The sequence below is a fragment of the Larimichthys crocea genome, chromosome XVII, assembly GCF_000972845.2.
Source record: "Larimichthys crocea isolate SSNF chromosome XVII, L_crocea_2.0, whole genome shotgun sequence".
Lineage (NCBI taxonomy): Eukaryota > Metazoa > Chordata > Actinopteri > Sciaenidae > Larimichthys > Larimichthys crocea.
This window is the reverse complement of record NC_040027.1, coordinates 22,393,282-22,415,415: the sequence shown is the minus strand read 5'-3', so window position 1 is coordinate 22,415,415 and position 22,134 is coordinate 22,393,282. Positions and strand designations below refer to the sequence as shown.

The 22,134-nt window shown below is 40.0% G+C and overlaps 1 protein-coding gene across 2 annotated transcripts in view; it reads right to left on the bottom strand.

The window, feature by feature from the left end:
* negr1 (neuronal growth regulator 1) overlaps nucleotides 1–22,134 on the bottom strand; it is a 135,478-nt gene that overhangs the window by 40,560 nt on the left and 72,784 nt on the right. For both annotated transcript variants that reach the window (XM_019255005.2, XM_010729303.3), the window contains exons 4-6: nucleotides 14,149–14,280; nucleotides 3,207–3,327; nucleotides 1,073–1,221 (exon numbers count right to left, since the gene is read on the bottom strand). In XM_019255005.2, the coding sequence (XP_019110550.1) occupies nucleotides 1,073–1,221; nucleotides 3,207–3,327; nucleotides 14,149–14,280 (402 nt within the window). The remainder of the gene's footprint in view (nucleotides 1–1,072; nucleotides 1,222–3,206; nucleotides 3,328–14,148; nucleotides 14,281–22,134) is intronic.

The following is a 22,134-nucleotide window of genomic DNA, read 5'->3' as shown; positions in this document are numbered from 1 at the left end:
CTTGTTTTGTTAAGCCCATAATGTACATTTTCTGCTTGGGCTGTGTCACAGAGGTTTGGATCCAATTTTGTGTTTTTTTTTCTCCCCAATTGCCTATTCCCATTGTACTGCAGTTATTATGACTGCTTACTCTACTGTTGGCCTGTGCAGAGGAGTAGGCAGCCAAACAGCAGCTCGCACAAACACACATGGAGTCCACCAGCCCTCATCAGGAGGGTTTAATGCAGCCAGAGGTTCACACTATCTACCTAAGATCCCCCCCACCCCATGTGCAGACATCCTCCACTATCAAAAAGTTGCGAGTGCAGTGACAAGGGCGTGATCCCTCATGATCCCTCCCAGCCATGAACTCAGAGAACACAAAGATTCGAACTGTTTTCTGCCATGATGGGCCAGTTTTGTTTTGTTAAAACTTTTCTTTCTTTTTTTTCTCTCTTAGTTTTGTGGTGTTGAGAAAATATTATATGTTTTTTCCCCCACTGTCTTAATTTATGCAGAATCATGCTGCATAAATATAAACCATATTAAATAATCCTGCTGACTCTTCATGATGCACCAGCAGTTTGGCCTCTGAATATTTGGCCTCTTTGGATCTCTGTTAGATGCCTCATGGCTCTTTGAAAACCATGAAAAGGCTGGATCTCAGACCCCCTTAAATTCTGAGTCATATTGCTACTTGGCATTCAACTTAGCACAACTGACCTGTGAGATGCCTTTGTAATTGTGATGCTGTTACCACCTTCGAGCTAAATTTCCTTTTCAGGTGGTGTTTTTGTCCAGTACACATGCAGAGGTCGACACACACCCGCCCACACACAGACTTTGCAACCATAATAGACAATCAACATTCACAAAACTGATGAGTAAGAAATACGAAACCACCTCTACTGGTAATATGTGGGCACTCGGATGCAACACTGGGTTTAACTTTAGCTTTTATCCGATATCACGAATGCTGCAGCAAAAATAAAAACACATCTGAGGGCACAGACCCCTACTGACATCCACAACACTCAGCCCTCTGATTCTTCACCACTCCAGTTAGCCACAAGCAGGTAGAATGACAACTTACGAATGAGAGGCACACTGGCATTAGCCGTCCCTAGCTTGTTGGAGGCGACACATGTGTAGTTCCCGTAACGATCCTCTGTCATGTTGTTCACTGTGAGGACTGATCTGGAGCTGAGGCTCTTGATGTCGATACCTTGACCCTTGATAATCCTGAAAACAGAACACAACCACAACAATGGAAGCTTTTATTTCTCACCAACATACAAAGTGTCAGGGGGGAAGTGGCATGAATCAAGGATGGTACAAATGTTTGTCGTCTTTTAGTGGATCTTCAGATTGTATAGTACTTCATCAGCCTCTTCAACAGATCTATTTATCCCTTGGTTGTTCACGGCTGCCACTTTGAAACACTGAGAGGAGAGAGAAATGACCCAGGGGTGAAACAGCTGGGTGCCTCTTGACATGTTGTTCATCGTTTTGTTGCAGGTGCAGGAGGATTAGAATAAATCCTATTCCAATTGTGCCTGGCATCTGTGCAGTGAAATTGACAAATGTCTAATCGCTTACTTTGGTGGTCGTGATGATCTTTAGCAGACTGTAGAGATGAAAATTCACTCTGTAACAGCATATGCTGTGCATCCTGATGGTGATATTATTGCAGAGAATATAGCTGAGTTTGTTTTTGTCACCGTGGTTTTGTATAAAAAAACCTCAAGAGAGGCAACATGTTTCTGTTTTGGCCTTACCGTGGCACCCCATGATCTCTGGCTTGGCTTGAGTTGCTCTGAGAGGCACTCTGAGTTGAAACACTATGTGTGACCTTATGGCCAGCAAATATCCGCAAATCTGTTGTTCCCTCTCCCATGGCGACTTCCTCAAACGTTAGCTGAACATTCACTGATAATCTCGGCGGGTGTCTCGCCTCTTCACTAGTTCAACATCAAACTAGTCAATGCTCCCCTCTGTCATAGTGAAAGAACCACCCCCCCCCCACCGCCCTATTCCTGCCTACACACACATAAATACTCACCGACTTTCATTCAAGAATGAAAGCAGTGACACATCAAGAGAATGATTTGCTTGTCAAAGCTGTCACGCTATTTCCGATAGAGACCGACTGGATCAACGCCACACACAGTAAATGGGCAACGGAGTAGTCGCAGCCAGTGTTAATGTCGTAAAGAAGTTACACATGTTCTGTATTTTATACGGATGTCCTTTTCATAATGAGGACTAAATGAAGAAATCACCATTTAGCCATGTAAGAAGTCACAGAAAGAACAAGTCCTTGAATTAAGTAAAGACTAGAATCATGCCAACTTGCCTCCTTAGCAATTTGAATAAATTGAATCCACCCCATAATTACAATTAGCACAGTGTGAGCTGATGATTGAAATTGTGCTCACCAGGAGTGGGTAATGGGGGTAATTTGGTTTTTAAATTCAAGAACTGACACTTGAATCTAGACTGATTGATGTATGTGCCATGGATGATTTAAGCCAGTTGCCAGCAAACATTTTATTACTATGCAAGGTGAGGACCAGGCCCAAATGACTTGCTGGAGCATTCATGTGGGCTCTCCACAGAGGCTGGACGAATAGGAGAACGAACAAATGCACTGCCTCTGGGAAAAAGCAAACATAAAAACCAGACCCACTAGTAAATGTCTAATGTCAGCATGGAAGAGTTTAGTCCAACTTTACATGAATCTCAGTGCAAAACAATGATTATAAATAATAATTAACATCTGTTTGTTGTCTACATACGTTTTACATCAGGACAATTCAGATTCTGTCAACTTCAAACAAAACAGGGTTTGCTTTCCAAGGATTGTTTAAACTTCACTTGTCCAGTGTTGCAAGACAAACTATCTCAAACGCATCATTTGACCTATAAAATCAACTGTATCTATTCATATTTATACTGGTGGACCAAACTCTAATGTCCTCTAGTGTGCTGGATGTGGTTGCTGCAGATGCTATGGTTTGTTGGCTATAGTTAGGTATGTTACCAATATGTTGAAGGATGCCAGTAAATAACGCTAAACAATATAATAAATGTGGCTTCTGAATAACTACCCTTCACTTCTAGATAACACTGAAACTGCATTGCAGCGATGATAAACTTTCACATGATTGTGTAACGGAAAGGATGATGCTGCCAATACACCTTATTGTAGCGCAAACCAGGCTCACCTTTTCTCACCCTTGTACCACTCGAATGTCGGAGAAGGGACAGCAGCTGCCTCACACCTTAGCAGAGCTGTGCGTCCCAGGCCGACTCCATGGCTTTTCATCTCATGGATAGATGGGGGAACTGGAGAAAAAACAAGAAAACGAGATGTAGTAATGTGGTCAGATCCTGTGTGCCAGTCAGAAGAACCATCAGTTTTTATCACCAGCATAAGGACAATCTAAAGGAAAACATTTAAGTCATCATAAGACACAGAGGACTGACGAAGAAGGGTTGTTGAACTTGAAAAGACAACCTCTGACATCCTGGTCAGGGCAAACATTACAGAGTAAACTCAATGCTCAGAGCCTACAGAGGCGGCGTTGGGGAGGGGAGAGGCCATCCATCCCCAGCGTTACAAAAATGAAATGAATTGCACTGCATGGTGATAAATGGCTTAATGGAAGTTCAAAGACTCAATGGCACAGGCAGGTTCTGTGAATGCAAAATGAGGCTCCTTTCATGTGCTGAAATGTCGTGTAAATCTCTTTGCCAGTGTCATGAAGGCAGCTTCACATATGGACGGTTTCTAAAGCAGCCCAGTCCTTTTGTACTTTAAATATTTACCCTGCTTAGAGTAACGCAGGCTAGAAATTTAATTAATGAACTGAACTCATAAAGACTTACAACAATGGCATTTTGTTGAATACAGTATGTGGCTGGACAAAACCCACACTCTTACAATTTTGCCACATAATGGGAATAAAAAATGTTTCACTTGTTACATTTATAATTACTGGCCACTATCAAAGTAATGCTGAATGCATAGACTCTGGAGGCTAAACAAAATGAAATCACCCTGTTTAAGAGATTGAGGACAGGCAGAACTTGCTGTAAGTACCAGTGTTCCTCACAGACCTGAATAACGACAGGAGAGCATACCATGCATGTATTATAAAACTGGATACTATAACCAAAGATGGCACCTACTGTATTCAGTCCAGTGAGATTTGCTCCCCTGCGGCATAAGCCAAAAAAGTTTTCTACCTTCCTGGTTATTCAGTCCACAGTAGTGTTTGTCCTGCTCGGCCCAAGGACTTTACATTGTGATGACGTCACAGATTTTTAAACCACTTGAATTAAACCTCTATGGTTAAAATGGATCTTCGACCTTGTTAGCAGTTCAGGGTGTCCTTTTATAATAGTGGTCTATAGAGAAAAACATTTTTGCAAATAGCTACTGGGCAAAATTGGAAGCAAGGCTGCACACTGATGCCATATCCAGGTTCTCCAACACATTCAAGGTTCATCCCCATTCATCATCATTATCATTAGGTTTCTGCTTCTCCATTAATCAACAGTGGCAAGAAAACAGGAGAACCAATCGCAATCAAAACAGCACTCAATCTGACATGGTGTATTGTATAAAATTGGCTTGGCTCCCCAAAGCCTGACAAATGATACAACTGTTCTAAACACACAATCAGATGCACAGCCATCTGACATACAATACAAGCAAAATTACTTTTGTGCCATTCAGCGAGAGATTCTGATTAAAAGCCTATGATACATGGAAGAAGCCCACACTGTCATGGTCAGTCCTGCAGCTAGCAGTAAATTGCCCAGCCATGTCTGAAAGTGAGATGTGGACTATTTATATCCTCGACAATGAGCTTTTAAGAACGAGCTGTCAGTCAGAGCCGTAGGCTGCAACCACTGGAAGGGCTTGGCCAAGTGCCGTCAAACCTTTACTTCCAATTGCATTTGGAGATGTTCCTAAAGGATGACCTCAGCATGCACTGACGCAGCTCTGGACAATGCAACCCCACGGTACTAACCGACATCCCCAAGCTCCAAACAGTGACAAATTAATCCAGTGAATAGTCTGAACAGTCTATTTCTACTGAGTAAGATATTTCTGATGCATATTCGTAGAAGCAGTAGCAGCATGCTTCATTGTGACACATACTGTATATGCAATTTTGTAAGACAGAGATATTGCCAATGTCTAGGCTTCATTTTAATGAAGACAATGCAGTATGGGCCCATTGTGTGCATAGTCTATCTGCCAACCTGTGAGAGGCCACATAGATAGATGAGGTGGGATGCAACAGATCTGTGCAAGGTGAAAAAGATACATGTGATCATTTGTACATGTGGCGTATGATCATGTAGGAGAGGCACAGTGAGGTGACAGTGTGCTCTGTGATGATGGATGCCCTTCCAACAACCTTCCCCTGCATTCTAATGAGCACATTTGTATGACGCGTGTATGTAGATTTTCTGTCCTTTCATATGTGTGCCAATTATGCTGGTATTTTCCTTGTTCTGTGTCTGGGCTGAATAATCTGAAGGACTTGAGAAAGTGAATGTGATGCGAAGTGAAGGCAAAGGGTTTGCTAGGGCTTTTCCTGTTCATAAATCACTGTATGAAATGTTGGAAGGCATACAGGGGGGTATTAGTAGACCTTGACTGGATGTCTGTGTTGGTTGTGTGAGTGTGTGTGCATACTTTGTGTGCATGTATCCTTGGGTTGTATGTGTATGAACACTTTCTGACTCAGTCTCAATTCTTAAACTTCCCATATCTGTTCAAACTTCACAAATTACTTCAGACCTGTATCTATTTTTATTACAGCTGACATTAATGGTAAGCACCACGGAGACAGCCTGCAAAAAAAAGTTACACGCTCCATCAGCATTTTTGCAGAACAGGTACAACAACCTGCAGCAAAGAATAAGAGGGTTACTGAAGGTTGTGATAAAGTAAAATGGGTGTGTTGCATTTGACAATGTGCAGCAGAGAAGAGCTGTACAATACTTATAAAATCAGTGTGTAGGATTTAGTGGAATCTAACAATGTAGGTGCAGATTGCAACCCTCTCCCCTTAATGCCTTGTTTCTAGCGTGAAAGAGAAACTATGGTTCAACATGGCAGAGAAGGACCTGCTGCTATGGTAACACAAATATAACATCTTATTCTTTTTTTCAGTTGATTATACACGGATGGAAACAAAGTTATGAATGATAAGAGTCATGAATGTTATGAATCATATTCCATTTCTGCCATATTCTGTAAATAGAGCCCCATAATCTTACACGCTGGACCTTTAAAGAAAAGGAAGAGAGCAAGGGGAGAAAATGGCAACAGTGCTCTACAGCACAGAAATATACAGTAAGCCAATAACAAGTATGACAAAATCAATGCAGTATGCCCGCCGACAGAGGCTTAGTGAATCCTCGTAATCCTCCATTGGTGTCATTGTGTGGAGCCATTGATTATCTGAAGCCTCTGAAAGTACCAGGGTGACCTGGCTGTCTTTGCTGAACAGATGCTAGGACAGTGGACATGGTGGTCCAGGCAGGTGTGTCAATACTTGAAACCTCACACATAAAAGCCACTGCCTTTTATGTTAAAACTCAGATCACAAATCCGCTGCCAAAGAGTCTGTCTAAATTATCTCCTTTTATGTAGCTGTTTGTATTTCCTTTTTGGAAGAATATGCATTTTGATCTGTTCCCTTTTATTTATTACCAACTGGCTCAGCTATTTGCCAAAAAGAACACGGTGCTTCTTTCATTAGACTCAGAGGGTTTGTTATTTATGGTTAACTTGGATTACTCTCCTCTATTATAAGTTGGTTAAAATCCTGGCATGCAAAATCAGACTAAAACAACAACAAGAATCAAGAAATCTTTCTTTAATCTTTCTTCATTATTATTATTTTTTTATTATCTTGCTGTTGAACATACTTTATGGGGACCACAGGCCATTCCTTACAGTGGTGTAATTATGAATATAAAACAAGATTTTCCCTTAAATAAATTGGTGTCAGACCAGGCATATGGATCATCTATCATCATCTATCACCTCTCATAAAGGTTTACCAGACTATAGCTTCTATCAAATGAGCAGAATTCAAAAGGGTCCAAGTAATTATTGCAATCAACAGTGAAATCATACAACCATTGCAACATTTTAGAATAGAGAAAAAATACCCCCCATATTTTTGTAGGTGGTCCTGGTTTTATATGCATATCGATAATATCAAGTCTTTCCAATTTAGATCCTGGCACTGAGATCTGTTAAGACAGATCACACCCATAAAATCCAGTCCAATCCAATAATTCCAATTTCAACTTGCTGGCATGTCCTATATCATCATATATTGTGCAATACACCATCAGGATTTGGAGAGTAATGCAAAGTAGTGCACTAAAACTCATGAAGGCCCAATAATCCAGGTAATTTAGTGTCTAGAGAACGCTGTGGTGGTGTTGTAAATCATGCCCGGAGTCATGGTGACTCCACCAGATGGGGGTGAGGGGTTGGGTCCAGGAATAGCACAGGCGCAGCAGAAAAATGGGTGCTGTGAGGCCCTGCCAGGTGACAAATGGCCAGTTGTGGGTCGATCAAAAACCAACTTCCATTACATCTGCATTATGCAGAGTTTGACATCCAAACAAAGATGATGGCTCAAATTTTACATCCTTGCAAAGTGCATGAACATGAGCATGTTAATGATGACTAAAATGTTTGGCCTTCTCTCCATCTAATATTAATGCACAGGTTTAGAAAGCATCGCACCTTAACGGACAGGGCTTTGCCGAGTTGTGTGCCATAGGCAATCCTCATGTGACTTTTAATGATTAATTGGTGTGTTTCAAGGCTGAATATGATTTATTTAGCTACAAACTATTGTTTGCCAAGACAACCCAGAGAACGCAGGCTTTTTAATTAAAAGATCAATTAATAACCCTACCTCTTCAGCCAGATTTGAAAATGAGTTTTCATTGCAATTAAGAAATGGACTCATCAGTGCATGACTTATCAGCTTACACACAGAGACACTGTTCCCCACTGCCATCTGTGGGCTTCATTGTCCTGTTTTTTGTCGGTCAGGAATGGTTCTGCTGCCAAGATTTATTAATTAATTAAGATTTCTATTCAGAACAGCTAGGGAACATTGTGTTCCTTCTTTTTATACAATGCAAGGAATATAAATAACCAGCTTAGTGTGCAGGACTGTGTGGCTCGACAACAGCAGGGACTCAATCTATTGTCTGAGTTTTACACTAAATGGTTTAAGGTACACAAATCCCCATCTATCCTAAAATATACATATAAGAAGGTGGGGTTGCTCTGGGGAAGACCACACCACAACCAGGACACATGGAAACATCATTAATGCTACAAGTGAGACCCGGAAGCCACCATCAGCTGTGTAAACAAACAAACATCCATTTTTTTAATGGATTTAAGACTGCCATGATAAAGTCATTTTCCTATTGTCAATGATATTTTGATCAGTCACCAAAATGTGCAGACCACGCCAAAAGATCAAGTCGTTATGTGTGTCAATCCGTTTTGAAGTGGTACTAGAAAAAACATTTATTCTGCAGAAGATCAAGATTCTGCTCACTTATTCATGCCCCACATGCAGCAAGGAATCCAAATAGCAATCAAGACAAGAGCTTTGGAGAGATGTAGAGAGATGGATTTACATCCAAACAGCTCGAGGGTGCTGGCTTTAACTCTACTTAGGATTGGATCAGAATCCAATTCTGGGAAACCTTCTCTTTTGAATTGTAAGTCACGCTATTTCAATGGATACTGCAAACTGTCGACAAATGATCATCTGAGACTCTGTGCTGATGTTAAAATAGTCCAAATAATAGATTTCATTGAACTGTGGAATGAAAATTCATTCTACCTTTGATCCACCAGTGCAATCCAACACTACACCGTGGAAGATCTGAACACACACACACTTGTGCACACACAGTATGTAGGATATACATTGTATCAAATGTAAAAGTGTACAATGGTCCTTGATTTAAAAAAAAAAATGTAAACATGCTCATTCTCCACTAAAACTTAGTAGTTGCGTCTTCTGACCACAAGTAAACACGTTTAGCCTCTCATTTATCGGAGATGGTCATGACTCCCCCTGCAACTCTGTCAGGGCAGTGAGAGGAACATGTTGTAAGTGTATCTAGCAGGACAGTGCTTGAATCCCAAACAGACCTCGATGACGTGGGTCTTAGAGGGAAAGGAAAGACTGGAGCAAACAAAAGACAAGGTGAAAAGAATTTGAAGTATTCACTGCCCCCTGAATTTCAATTATGCCCAGAAATCTATCAATACCATGGCTGTAATTGCTTACAACAGTTCTAATGTGCATGCTCATAATTAATTAAACATTATCACAGTTTTGTTGGCCAATTACTGTAAGCAGGAGAAGAAAGTGAGGTGCTCTTCTTTTTATAAACACGGCCCTGGTGAATATGTGAGCAGAATTCACAGCTGGAGGGTACTGGAGGAGGAAGGAGGCGTACAAATGGCTGGCAAACTCGGAAGCACACAGGGCACAGCTACAGTCTGCGAAGCAAGTGAAACCTCGCCATGAAAGAAAACAAGTGATGTTGAGGAGGAAGAGACATCTGTGCGGGTTTAAACCTGAACCCTGCATCAAGATAGGTAGGAACAAGTTCATGGAGACTCACCAGCAAACACAATAATACAAACATGGTTGAATCTAGTCTGTCCAATTAAACTTTCAGATGTGTGCCAAAGACCATGTTGATCCTATTGTAGCGCTTTAGGGATGCTATGAGCCTCAATATTATATTCCAACTTCCCCAGAAATGGCTGTTACATAACCCGTGGATTCATATTAAAAATTCTAAAATATAAGAAACAGGTATCCTAAAAAAAGCCAGGGTCCTTCTAACAGGGCATCAACTGATCTATCTTCTTTACACGTTCGTTTTATGCAAATTGACTTGTGCCAGCTTTGTGTTTATTACATGGACAGAGAGAAAGGATGAGAACATCTGGCATGGGTACAAACAGCTTTAGTTGAAGCAGCTGAAACAGTGACGAGCAAATAAAACGTAGCACAACAAGACAGTTGGCTGTCTGTGTACTTTCCACGTTTGACTAAAGTTTGTGCAAACTGTCAAATCTCATCTTGCAACATGATGGCGTTCAAACTCTGAAGTGTCACTCATTCAATCAGGAGTGAGAGCAGGCAGCTCTCTGTGGAGAAGAGAGCTTTCTAAACTACAACCTGAACGGTCAGGCACCTTTGATTTCTCAGCTTGGAAAAGACAGATTTTTGTTACTGTCTGTCTTTAGTAATTGTTCTACAACGAGGTGGCTTCATTAATGAATTAAACACTGGCCTTTTATCTCAGGTGGAGAGTTTCCCATGGCTGTTTCCTTCTCATTCATCCCTTCGACTCAGCCAACTAGATGTGATATTTATGCCTTTTGAGTCACACTGTGCAGTGAGATTTTCAGCCAATAACGGCACCCACCTGCAGTGAAGATGAATATGTAAATTTGAAAAGTGGGTCAGAGATCAAATTTCATCAGGTAAAAATCACTGCTGAAATATTCTTTAGCCGAGCAGGGCTTTTCAGCCAATCTGATTCTGGCATGACCTTCGGGATGACTGCCATCATTCCAGTTTAGCTCATAAAAGTATTCAGTCGCCAACCATTCATCACCAGAAGTATAAAGACAAGAGACCCAGGAAGTCTGGTAATCTAATTAATGCTATCTGATTAAGGTATTTCTTTAACCTTAGAGAAACTCAAGCAGTTAACACTTGACAGCGGCAAAATGACAATGCCTCAAATGTTCTGCCTTTAACTTGTATCATAGAAAACCAAATGTCGGGCTTAATGGTATTGAACGCCGGGTGTTACAGTATTATGCTAGAGCTTAATTTTGTTTTCATTACTTTGGTTTGCTTATTTTAATTAGTGGTCTTAATCTGCAATTAGCCCAGAGGTCAGCTATACTCTTAGCTTTAAAAAATAAATAAATAATTGTTTTGAAAGCAGAGAGAAATTGTTTGGACATGTATTTAATTAGATTGTTAACCCATGAAATGTCAGAGTTAGTCAGTCCTATGCTCTCCTATTAGGATGATAAAAGAGAAATAGTGCAGTCATGACTGATTGATGTTTATGACTTAATTTAATTTAACTGCTACTAACAAGGAGGATACTCTGAGAGGATCAATGCCGATACTCTCCATTACAGCCTCTTACATAATTTAACAACAACATCCAATGAAACCTGAATGTTTGAATATTTTCTGTCATCATACTGTGTGGTACATTACAACTCTTTAAAGTGGCACATTTCACATCGTTGACTGACAGAATAAAACCGACACCTGCAGAATCTCCCAAGAGAACTTTTACAAGGTTGAATGGCTTATTTTGTCAGCCGGGCAAAACATCTGCGTGATCATGTGTCCATACAGTCTAATATTTTTAATAAAGTTCATTTCTTGCTGCGTAATTATCCTCACTTGTTTGAGTTTCAGTGTCAGCTAACGTCTTAATCATGATTCAGGATTTGGCATACTGAGCCCTCATCAATACCCAGTGCTCCTGGGCACTGAATTTAGCTTGATGTGTGACAGTAGAGCATGAATGATACAGCACATTGGGATATGGTCCAAATGATTCTCTTTTTCCTTCGCAGAGAGAGAATTGCACCAGGGTGGAGAGGAGGCAGTGAAGAGTAGCCACCAGCTGGCTCAGGGTCTGCCTGCTGTGGCCATATCAGCCGCTCCAAAGGACAAGTTTAATTCATTTATTCTGCCCCCTTGTTTTTGTAAACAAGGCTGCAAGTCTCCAAGCAGGGAGAAGCGGGACAAGGAAACACATATTAGAAAATGATTTACAAAATGTTTTGAAATGCTGACTATCAAGACTCAGGCAGTGAAGTTATGATTTTTTTAAACAGCTAACTCTTGCTCCCAATTGAAGGATTCGACAACAAAAGTGGCTTTGTGCTGCTTTAATGTCAGCGACATGTTTTGTTTGCAGGTCTCAGAGTTGCACAGCACTTTGAATGCTAAACAGCAGTAATAAACACGGACCTTTCATGTATAAGGTGCTTGTGAGGCCAGAAAAGACTGGATCTATGTCGCTCTATAGGCTACATGTTGGCCATAGCTCAAACGGGGCGTCAGACATTATGAAATATTTATGAATTAAGTAGGAGGGAGCTCGGAGATTTACACTTTGTGGAGACACAGGCTGCTCCATCACCTCGGCTAAACTAATTACTGCAGACAAGTTTTGAATAAAGACTTGTCATAGGGACAAGGCAAATGTGTCACAGTCTGCCACCAGAGAGATTTGATGTCGACTGAAGCTACCTTTCAACACTAAGAGCATCTTTAATTCGGTTTTAGATAAAGTTAAGAAGTACATGCTACTATATGATATGTTGCGATATTTGTCCTATCAAACAATGGCATGAAATCGTTTTAAAATGAACATGATTGCTTCAAAAGGTATACTGTGAAAATAGATCTTACAGCATGCTGTTTTACTTGTGAATAAAAAGACACACTGAGATTGTGTTTCCTGTCAGTGTAAATATCCAACAAATTGTCTATATTTTATACATAATAATCCATAGCATTTCCAAGTGAGACCTTAGATGTGTTGCAATTAGGTCGGGTATGATACAAAACTTCAATTTTTCAGTCCAGGAGGCAGAAGTAATGTGTGAGAATTAACAGCACAGTACAATAACCTCCTTTGTGTTAGGAACAGGTTTCTCTTTCTGAAGTGAAATAACTTAATCTCTGCCATAGCTCAAGGATTATGTAAAATATAACATTAAACAGAAACCAGAAATAGTTTTCATAAACCAATTTTGAAGCTATAAAAATCTATTAACTCTCCAAAAGATATCTGGGAAATTTTCCTCTGTGGCGCACGTCAATAATAAAGAATGAGTAACTGGTCAATGACAGGAACAGCTCTGTAGCTCTGTCAGCTTTAGATAACTCTGAGCAAATACTGCCTTAACACTTCAGCGAACTTCACACAAACTTCAGCATACTCCCACCCAAAGTATCGCTCCGGTGCTCAAACTGTGGTGACTTTTGTCTGACAGCAAAGGAAAGTGTTCCTAATCAATTCACTCTGTTTGGACCCTGCTGTCTCGCTTTAACATTCGGCGTCTGACTATGACACGCCTTATCAATCACTGTGAATATCTCTTTTGTTCTGTACGATAAAGACAGTGCCAGTTGTCAAAGTACTTTTCATTCTTAAACCAATGTCTTGGTAGGGCTATAAATATCTGGCCTCTAAAAGTCCATTCAGACCCAGCTCATTAGAGCCAGGCATTACACAGAAATAATGGCCACAAGACTTTGTTTTATAATGAAGCCAGAATGAAAGCTGTCTTAACACAGAGAGGTAGAAATACAGTACAAGCATTACTGGAGTTTTGTGAAAAGAAAATCTGCATATGAAATAGAATAACTCTTCTTCTTAAAACTTGAATTATAAACTTGCATGATTAGCTTTCAGGATATGAATCAGTAACTGGGCCAGGAGGGGCCTTTTTCCCTTCATCTCCTCCTCCCCACCGCCACATCTTTGTGGCTGACTGCCTGATAAGCTTTGCCAAAAGTGAGATTTAGCACAGGGCATCGACGCAGAAATCCCCATGAATAACAGTGAAGTAAAGGAGCGCTTTTAAACAGAGAGGGAATGGCAATAATTGTCACGAACCCGTTCCTGCTTATACTTATGAGTAGTGATTTCCATGTGACCATGACAGCTAAAGCCCAGTATCATTCATTAATGCCCCGGCTCCTCATTACTGTCTCCTCACACTTTTGAAAGACTCATTACCTGCATAATGGAATAGTGCTTAGAACAGTCAGACCTTTCCTTAGTGTGAATTAATCACCTACATGCACAGACAAAAAGGGAATTCTCACATTAAATATTAAGAAACTTCAAGCTCTAGCTTTCTACTTTTTCAAACTTCAAGAAGATGTACTTTGTTGAAGTGCACCGTCAGGGACGTGACACCAGTATCATTGAAGACTGCCCTGATGTCTTTCATGTGTCTACGAGGCCAGTGTGGGGAGAAAAAAAAAACAGTGAAGAAGAAAGAGATATACTTACAGTTGACTGTGACTTTTACTGTTTTGGTGTCAGGAGAGGCGATGTCATTTAAAGCGCTGCATTCGTAGTCTCCAGCCTGGTCCCTTGTGATGCCGGTGATGTTAAGATATTCACCACTGTCATACTTCCTGGCTGGAAATAGAAAAATGGAGGCAAAGTACTTACACAAAGAATACAAACAACAGAGCACACAAGCACACACACACACACACACACACACACACACATACACATTCAGCATACATAGCTCTCGGCTTCCTGTAGCCTACGGTTAGCATGTAGAAAACCCTCATTTTAATAAATAGCTTCAGGTTTACGCTTGTGTGGAAGATGCACTGTATTGTACTGAACTCCTGATTACCTTCCTTGCATCTTAAAGTAGCAGCAGATTAGCAGTGCATTGATCCATTCATATTGATATGGTGGCAGGAAATGAAATAATGGTGTATTCCCAGTCATCCACTCGTTATTTACTCCTCACTATATGCTGCTACTTCCTGGAAGACAGACAAATCCAATGGCTCAATGCACGTGTCAGTGCTTTGCATAGTAGCCAAAGGCAGTAGCAGCAAAGCACCGTGACTGACACATTAGCAGGGGCGGAGTGCACCTAAAAAGCTGGAGGGAGCACAAATCCACACAAACATGTCCACTCCAATCAACAGAGAAGCATTAAAATACTGTATATACCATTGTATACCATGTATAACATAACATATAGGCTACAGTGTAAATACCATTGTTAAAGGTGACAGCTCTGTAAATGTGTCGCTTGTAAGAATTGAAAGCAGGATAACTGGAAAGAGGCAATGAGACACAGTACGGTGTCAGGTTTAATTAAGAATAATTAGGACAAAACACATTATTTACACGTTTTGTCTCAATCATCATCATCAGAGGTCTTTGCTTGGGTATACTGCTTATCATAGAATTTAAAACTGCAGTGAATAGCAATGTCTACACTTCACTCTGTCCTTCCTATTGTGAAGGAGAAACTATGGTTTTCACGAAACATGTAAAAAATGTGAAACGCCCCATCTAGAGACAGTGTTTAGTTTGTCCATTCTAGGCTACTGTAGAAGCATGGCAGTTCAACACGGTGGACTATAAAGGGCTCGTACTAAGGTAATTAAAACCATAACAATTCTCATCTTTATGCGATTATGCACTGATGGAGACATAGATATGCATATTATATTTAATTTCTGCCATATTCTGTAAACAGAGCCACCTAAATCCTCAACATTACAGACATTTCCTGCTTCTGGCAGACTGTATGGGCTTCATTGACATAGTTAGGATGTTGATCGTAATCAAAGAGACGTATTCATGAACACATCACTTTGAACTGTATCATTATAATGATTTCACAACCATTTTATAGAAGTATTCATTGATTAATCAATATTGAAAATAATCACGAGTTGTAGCCCTGTTTCACTGAATAAAACCTACTACAGAATAAAATGATTCAGCCCTGAGTGACATTTATTATTAGTTGTGTGTTGAAGACAATTAGCCACCTGCAGAAGATCAGAAGTATCAGGCATCTGCATTCATTATTGATATGATGTGATCATTATCAAACATAATTTGATTTCTGCTCGAGGTTTCTGCCTGTTTAAAGGGAACTCATGAGATAACTTTTGTTATGATTTGGTGCTACATAATGAAATTGAATTAGATAGATAGATAGATAGATAGATAGATAGATAGATAGATAGATTTGACTGGGTGTGCTATTAATGGTTATAGGATCTCACGAGGCAACACAGTGTGTGTGAGCGCATGCGTGTGTGTATTAGAGCAACTGTGGCAGATTCTCCCCTGACCAGATTTAATTTCCAACCCAGTAGTGCTCAGTGTGAAATCTATTTATTTACAACTTATCAGGGTGGTCATGGTGGTGTGGGATGGAAGGTGTGTTGGAAGACATGGGGATCAAACAGAGTGCACAATCAAGCAAAACTGAGCTCAACAAAGTGTTCAGAAAACCACAGAGACCGGACTGACTCAGCAATATATCTTATAAAAGAGGAGCCAGAATCAAGACAACCCATACTTCAGCAGTGGAAATATTTCCATTCTGTGCTGCCAATCTCCTCTGAAAGTGAGCTGAATACTTATGTAATGCCTCTTCCCCAACCCTGGTGGCGTTTCATCTGCTAGCTGCTCCGTCAAAAAACTTGAAACTGAAGGCATTGTCAATAATGAGGTTTCCTCTCTCTTCTCACACTGTTGTGGTGACAACAATGGAATCTTGCCAAAGATATTGGTGGCTACACAAACAATGAAAAATGTTTGAGGAAAAACTGATCTATAAACAAGCAGCGGATGTGTCTGAAAAATGGAACCATTAATATGCCAAAAGAGCACAGGGATGGAGACATAAAACAAAGGGCTCTATTTTTGCGCCGGTGCATGGCTCATGGCTGGGCTTTGCACCACTGAAGAAGCTTTTTGGGCGCACACAGTTTTTTAAACATAATCCCACAGATGTTGGAGGGGATGTGCAGTACAGAGTGTGTCAGTATAGCGATCAAAGGGTGCAGTGCAAGTTTGATGTCAAAAGTAACAGGGATTTGCGCAGACTAGGTTAAGGCTCTCTTATTCTCTACCTTTTATCTGTGACTTTACCTAAGTGATGGGTACATAAACAGGCATACCTACTGTGTGAAAAATGTGCTGGTAAATTTGTCTTTTCTCAAACAGGAGAGCTCTGAATGAGAGATACAAGCATGTTCCTGTCAGAATCAGCCACAGTGTCGTGGATCTCTTCAAGGGTACAGACATCAGCTATCAAGCACGACTTAAGGAAAAATGGGCAGAGAATAACTGTGTATGTTTGTTTATTTTAATGGCCAGCTGTCTTTCTTACAACAACACTTGTAATGTCACTTGTGTTTGTGAAAACACACACACACACAAAACACTTTTTCGTTAAGTAACACTGGAATTAAATGTTTTTGAAATAAAGTTTTATTCATCATCTGTTACTCAACTGTTGATTAGACCTAATGTCAACACCAAGTGCTGTCCGTATTATGACCTTTCATAAAGCCTTGAGAACAGCACAGAGCGAGGCACGGCACGGCAGCGTCGGTTTACTCACCACTCTCCACATGGTACTGATAATTAATGTCATTTTCACTGACATTTAAATTGGCTTCATATTTACATCTCTGTGCTAGACATCTGAAAAATGCTTGAACGTTTGAGGCGGGCAAATGAGAGTGAAGTTCAGATTACATCGGGGCAGGATGAATAATTCTATTTCGCTTTTTGTTACATTTGTCTCTTTAATGGATGAAATCAAACATGATTTGCTCATGAGTGATGCCAGCCATACTACACATACTGATTGCCCTGAAATATCAAACTGTTTCATAGCTGCACACGTAGCCACAAAGTTACCAAAATGAATACTCCAGGTCGTGTGTATTTGTACTTTCATAATATATCACTGGACAGCAGGATGTGAACGTGTACAGTAGCTGCAATGTGTGTCACTCATGCCCAGTGCACATGACAAAGCTACAGTTAGATACATTCATTTCAATGAATGTCTACATATAGCAAACGCAGCTTGCGTTTATGGATTCTGTGAACCATTAGTGGTTCCACTGTGTCTAGCTTGTTTACTGCATGTGATGATCAATGCTATAACTTACAGAACCTACACAGCAGCAGGGTTTTGTCTGTTGCTTTTGTCTTTTATGGTAAGCACTTTATGACCTCTGCTCTAGAAAGGCGCTACATAACGAAACTTTATTTACCTACCTATATTATTGAAGAGTTACTGACTTTCACAAGACTTTATGTCTCAGCCAGTACTCTGTGTATTTCCTCCCTCACAAACCATGGAACTAGCCTACACGGTTGACCTATAGACTTCCCTTAATGCACAGCTCCATTGTATTTCACTGTAATGGGGAATTATGATACGCAAGATGTGGAGATCCACAGTGTGCACTTGTGTCTTTTACTGGGGCAATGAAATCAAAAGCACTGACCCATGAGCCCAAGTACGCTTGATGCTTCCAATACCATTTACTAAATGGCTGAATTAAATACTGTGGTTTCCACTGGAAAGCACACAAGTATTTTTTTGCTACATCCTGTGGGAAGTTGGTTGCATGGGGCATGTTAAAGCAATCAATGTCCTAAAACAATAAATGTTAAATAAAAATGAAACTTATATATGAGACATGGTGTATGATGGTGGAGTGAGTTTGGCATGATGTATGTTTGATGAGAACAGAACAAGCTTTCTTCTTTCCTTCTTCCTTGCAGTGTTGCACAGACTTTCTGTCTACAAATATTTTCATGGGCAACAGGAGCTTGGATGCTACTGACGATGATTCTGAAAAGCACCAATATTATTTCTAAGCCTTTACTTTTGTGCTCTATTTTTGTTCTTGAGCTGAAATCGTGGCGGTGTTTCCATCTGCTCAGGAGATGCTAGTGCAAAGGGCAATTTCTTTTAGATGTGCACACAAATTCCTCTCACTGAGAGCAGTTTATCGGATTTTTGTTGAATTTTGTGCTTCACTTTGACATAAATCAAATAAACAAACAAACATTAGAGTACAAATATTAATGCAGTTAAGACAGAGGCTGTCTGAGTTAGAAAGACCTAATTTTATCCAATAATATCAAACTACACTTGCTTATAGGATCAATATGATCTTTTCTTTTCAGTTAATTAAATACATATAGCAATCAGACAGAAGTAATTAAATTTTTAGCTCAATCTTCAGACATAGTACCGGGATCTATTCAGACACAAGTCTGAACTTTTATTTTAAATGCTCAAAAACCTGATGCTTTTCTTGCCAGCAGAACACAACTTTACTCCACTGGACATATCTGTTTCACCTGATACTGCCTGATTCAATTTAGTCTGAAGCTGTTTTCTTCAAGGCAACTGGTCTGCTGCCGCCCTGTCTGATGTCCAGTTGTATGGAACCATAGACCAGACAATTTTTTTCTGGAGGCTGTAAACCAGTCCAAGGAACCATATCATCTTAGAATAAAGTTTGAGGCCTCTGAGAATTAAGAAAAAAAAAGAAAAAAAAAGATAGATAGACTACAGAATATGCACACTGCTCACTGCGAAGTGAAAAAATATTCGAATGACAACAGGCTCAGGAGTCAATAAAGACAAATTAAAGTGAGTCCTCCATGGTTACTAACAAGTGTAGCTTTTATGATGAGAGACTGTGTGGAAAATGGGTCACCTATGCTTGGTTGGCCATATGATATAAAACAGCATCTCTGGCTGACCTTTTTGGTGCATGTAGCTAACTGCTTTGAAAATGAGAACGCTGATTCAATATAAAAGTTACTGAAAAAAAAGAGTTCTGTATCGCTGAACACTGAGGATGCAGAACAGATGAAAGATGCACTGAAGAGAATGAATGGGGGTAATACACAGCAGGAATGCATACTGTCAATCTGTGTATTGTACTGTGTATTTAACCATAAATCCAGCTGAAACAGCAACAAGGATTCAAACCATGCAAAATGGTAAAATAAAGTACTTCTTATGGTCCTGAAATGGTCCTTTTTCATGTAAGACATTTTGACTTGCACAGGTGTACTTTATGAAATGAATGATGGCTCTGTTCTTTTATGGCCTACCAATGTCTAAGAACTGTATTTCCAAATAGATTCAGCCATTAATAATACTATCAGTCCTCCCTGTGGTTTTCCTGCCAGACCATGTTAAAATGTATTTTATGAAAAAGGCTTGTGCAGTTTCTTGCACAATACAAAGGCACCATGCAACTAGAAGAATCACGAGAAACAGGTGTGAGTAATAATGACTCCCACCTTCAACAGTACCCTTTAGTGATATCCACAGGTGGCATACAAGCTTCCAATTAAACTGATGGAGCTGCATATTTCAGTTTGAAAGTGCTCACAAAGGTGTGGAAGAGAATTGGGTTTTGTGGTGTGAAAATAGCTTCTGCATCTTTGAGATGGCCAAACATTAAAAGATTAAAGATTAAATTGAATAAAGTAGGCTTGGAGATGCACAATAACATCATCAGCATGATTATATCAATTTTGCCAAGACCACAAAATGCTACTGAGCAGTCTCAGACTTTTATTGTGCCCTTAAACCCCACATCCCTGTCATTGCTATTCATCTAACAATGTTTTTGTGCCACACTTGTGCAGAAGGATTTTTCTCCCTTTGAATGATTTTGGCTGCTCCAAGAAAAACAAAGAAAAAATGTTTTAACAAACTGTCAACGAGCTTGATTTTAACCATTAGATCAGTCACAGAAAAAGCCTCATAATCTCCCAGAACTGCTAATAATCAGTTTTATTACAAACCTGTAGTCCCAGTGGTGAGGAAGTGAGGTTGAACAGCTAAATCATTAAGCACTACAGTGTGACACTCGTCACAGCAGTGACAGTACGTAACAAACGACTAGCATAAGTAGCCATAAGTAAATAAGTAAATCATGCAGAGTGCATTGCAGGTAGGTACAGTGAGGACATCCTCACTCCTTCCCAGGGAGAAATTTTGATTATGATTGGAGAGAAAATAGAGAGATATGGCTGACTCCCTGTTTGTGTCTTTGCTGCCAAATTAATTTTCACACCACAGACAAATTCCATTACAGCCAGACTGAAATAAAGACATCCAAAAGACGGTCCACATTGCACAAAGTTATGATTGGATAAATTTAGTAGGGTAAGAAGCAAAAACAAAAGTTTTGACAAAACCCAGAATGGAAGCCAAAAAAATGACAGTATTGTTATAATGCTAGTAGTTTTTAGAGTTATAGGACAAAATGTGAGTTGTTACAACTGGACCAATGTGATTCTAGAAGAACTGTGGTATGGACCCCAAAATATGTATTGATGAATATGTTTTTGTTGCCTGATTTATGCACAGTTGTTATACAATATATTCATAAAAATCCCTCAACCAATCAGCTCTATTATGCAAGTAATGTTTGACTGTCCTTTAGGATAAAAACATTTAAACTGTGAATTTGAATTTTATTTTTATCTATTTAATATATATGAGTGCACTGAGGAATACTGGAATAGTAAAAATGCTTCAAAAACCATAGAAAACAATTTCGTGTCCATAACATCCACATGAATGCACAATTACAAATGCACATATTTAAAAAAAAAAAAAAAAAATCTAATTAGGCCGCAGTCTTTCTTGATAAATGAAAGCCAATATATTCTTTTAATGCAAGATCTAGTTTCATCATCCTGACCTGGCTGCAAATGGTATTCCTATCGATTACAGCAGGAATGGGGGCTTTGCAAAGGTCATAGAAGCCATTAAACAAGAATTGCATCCTTGATATATACTTTGAAGAGCATTATATGTTGATTGCTCAACCTTGACATTACAGTAAACAAAGACAGATGTAGCACTGTGTAGCCTGAAAAACATATGAAAAATAAGAGATGGAAGAAAATAACCTCTGCTGTTAGCGTTAGTGATGTAACAGCACCAAGGGACCCAACATGAATTGTGTGCGAGTACATGCTGAGAGACATTTGAGAGACTGACAAAGGCCCCTCTCACCTGAGGGAGATGTCACTCCAAGCAAATTAAAGAAATCATAGCAAGGTTAATTTCACATTCAGTGCCAATGCTGGCTAAGTCCTGTTGCAGTAAGCAATTTCCCACATTGTGTAGGGGAGCTGTGAGTACGCTTCCTTCAGGGCTGCAATACACAGATAGGGCAGGCATCGCTGAAGAATCCATTATAGCACAGAGCAGCATTTTCTACATCAATTTATCCTTTTAACTCCTGAAAATGGAGAACAACCCACGCTGCTACATTGTGTGCTGCAGCCTTCTGGCCCCAACTCAAGGTGTGGGCCAGAACTAGGGGTAGAATCACACCATGTGCAGGGCCTGCCTCAAAAACAGGCTGTTAGTCTGCTTTGATACATAACCCCTACACTGCTCCCTGGCTGTCAATCTGAGACCGCTAAAAT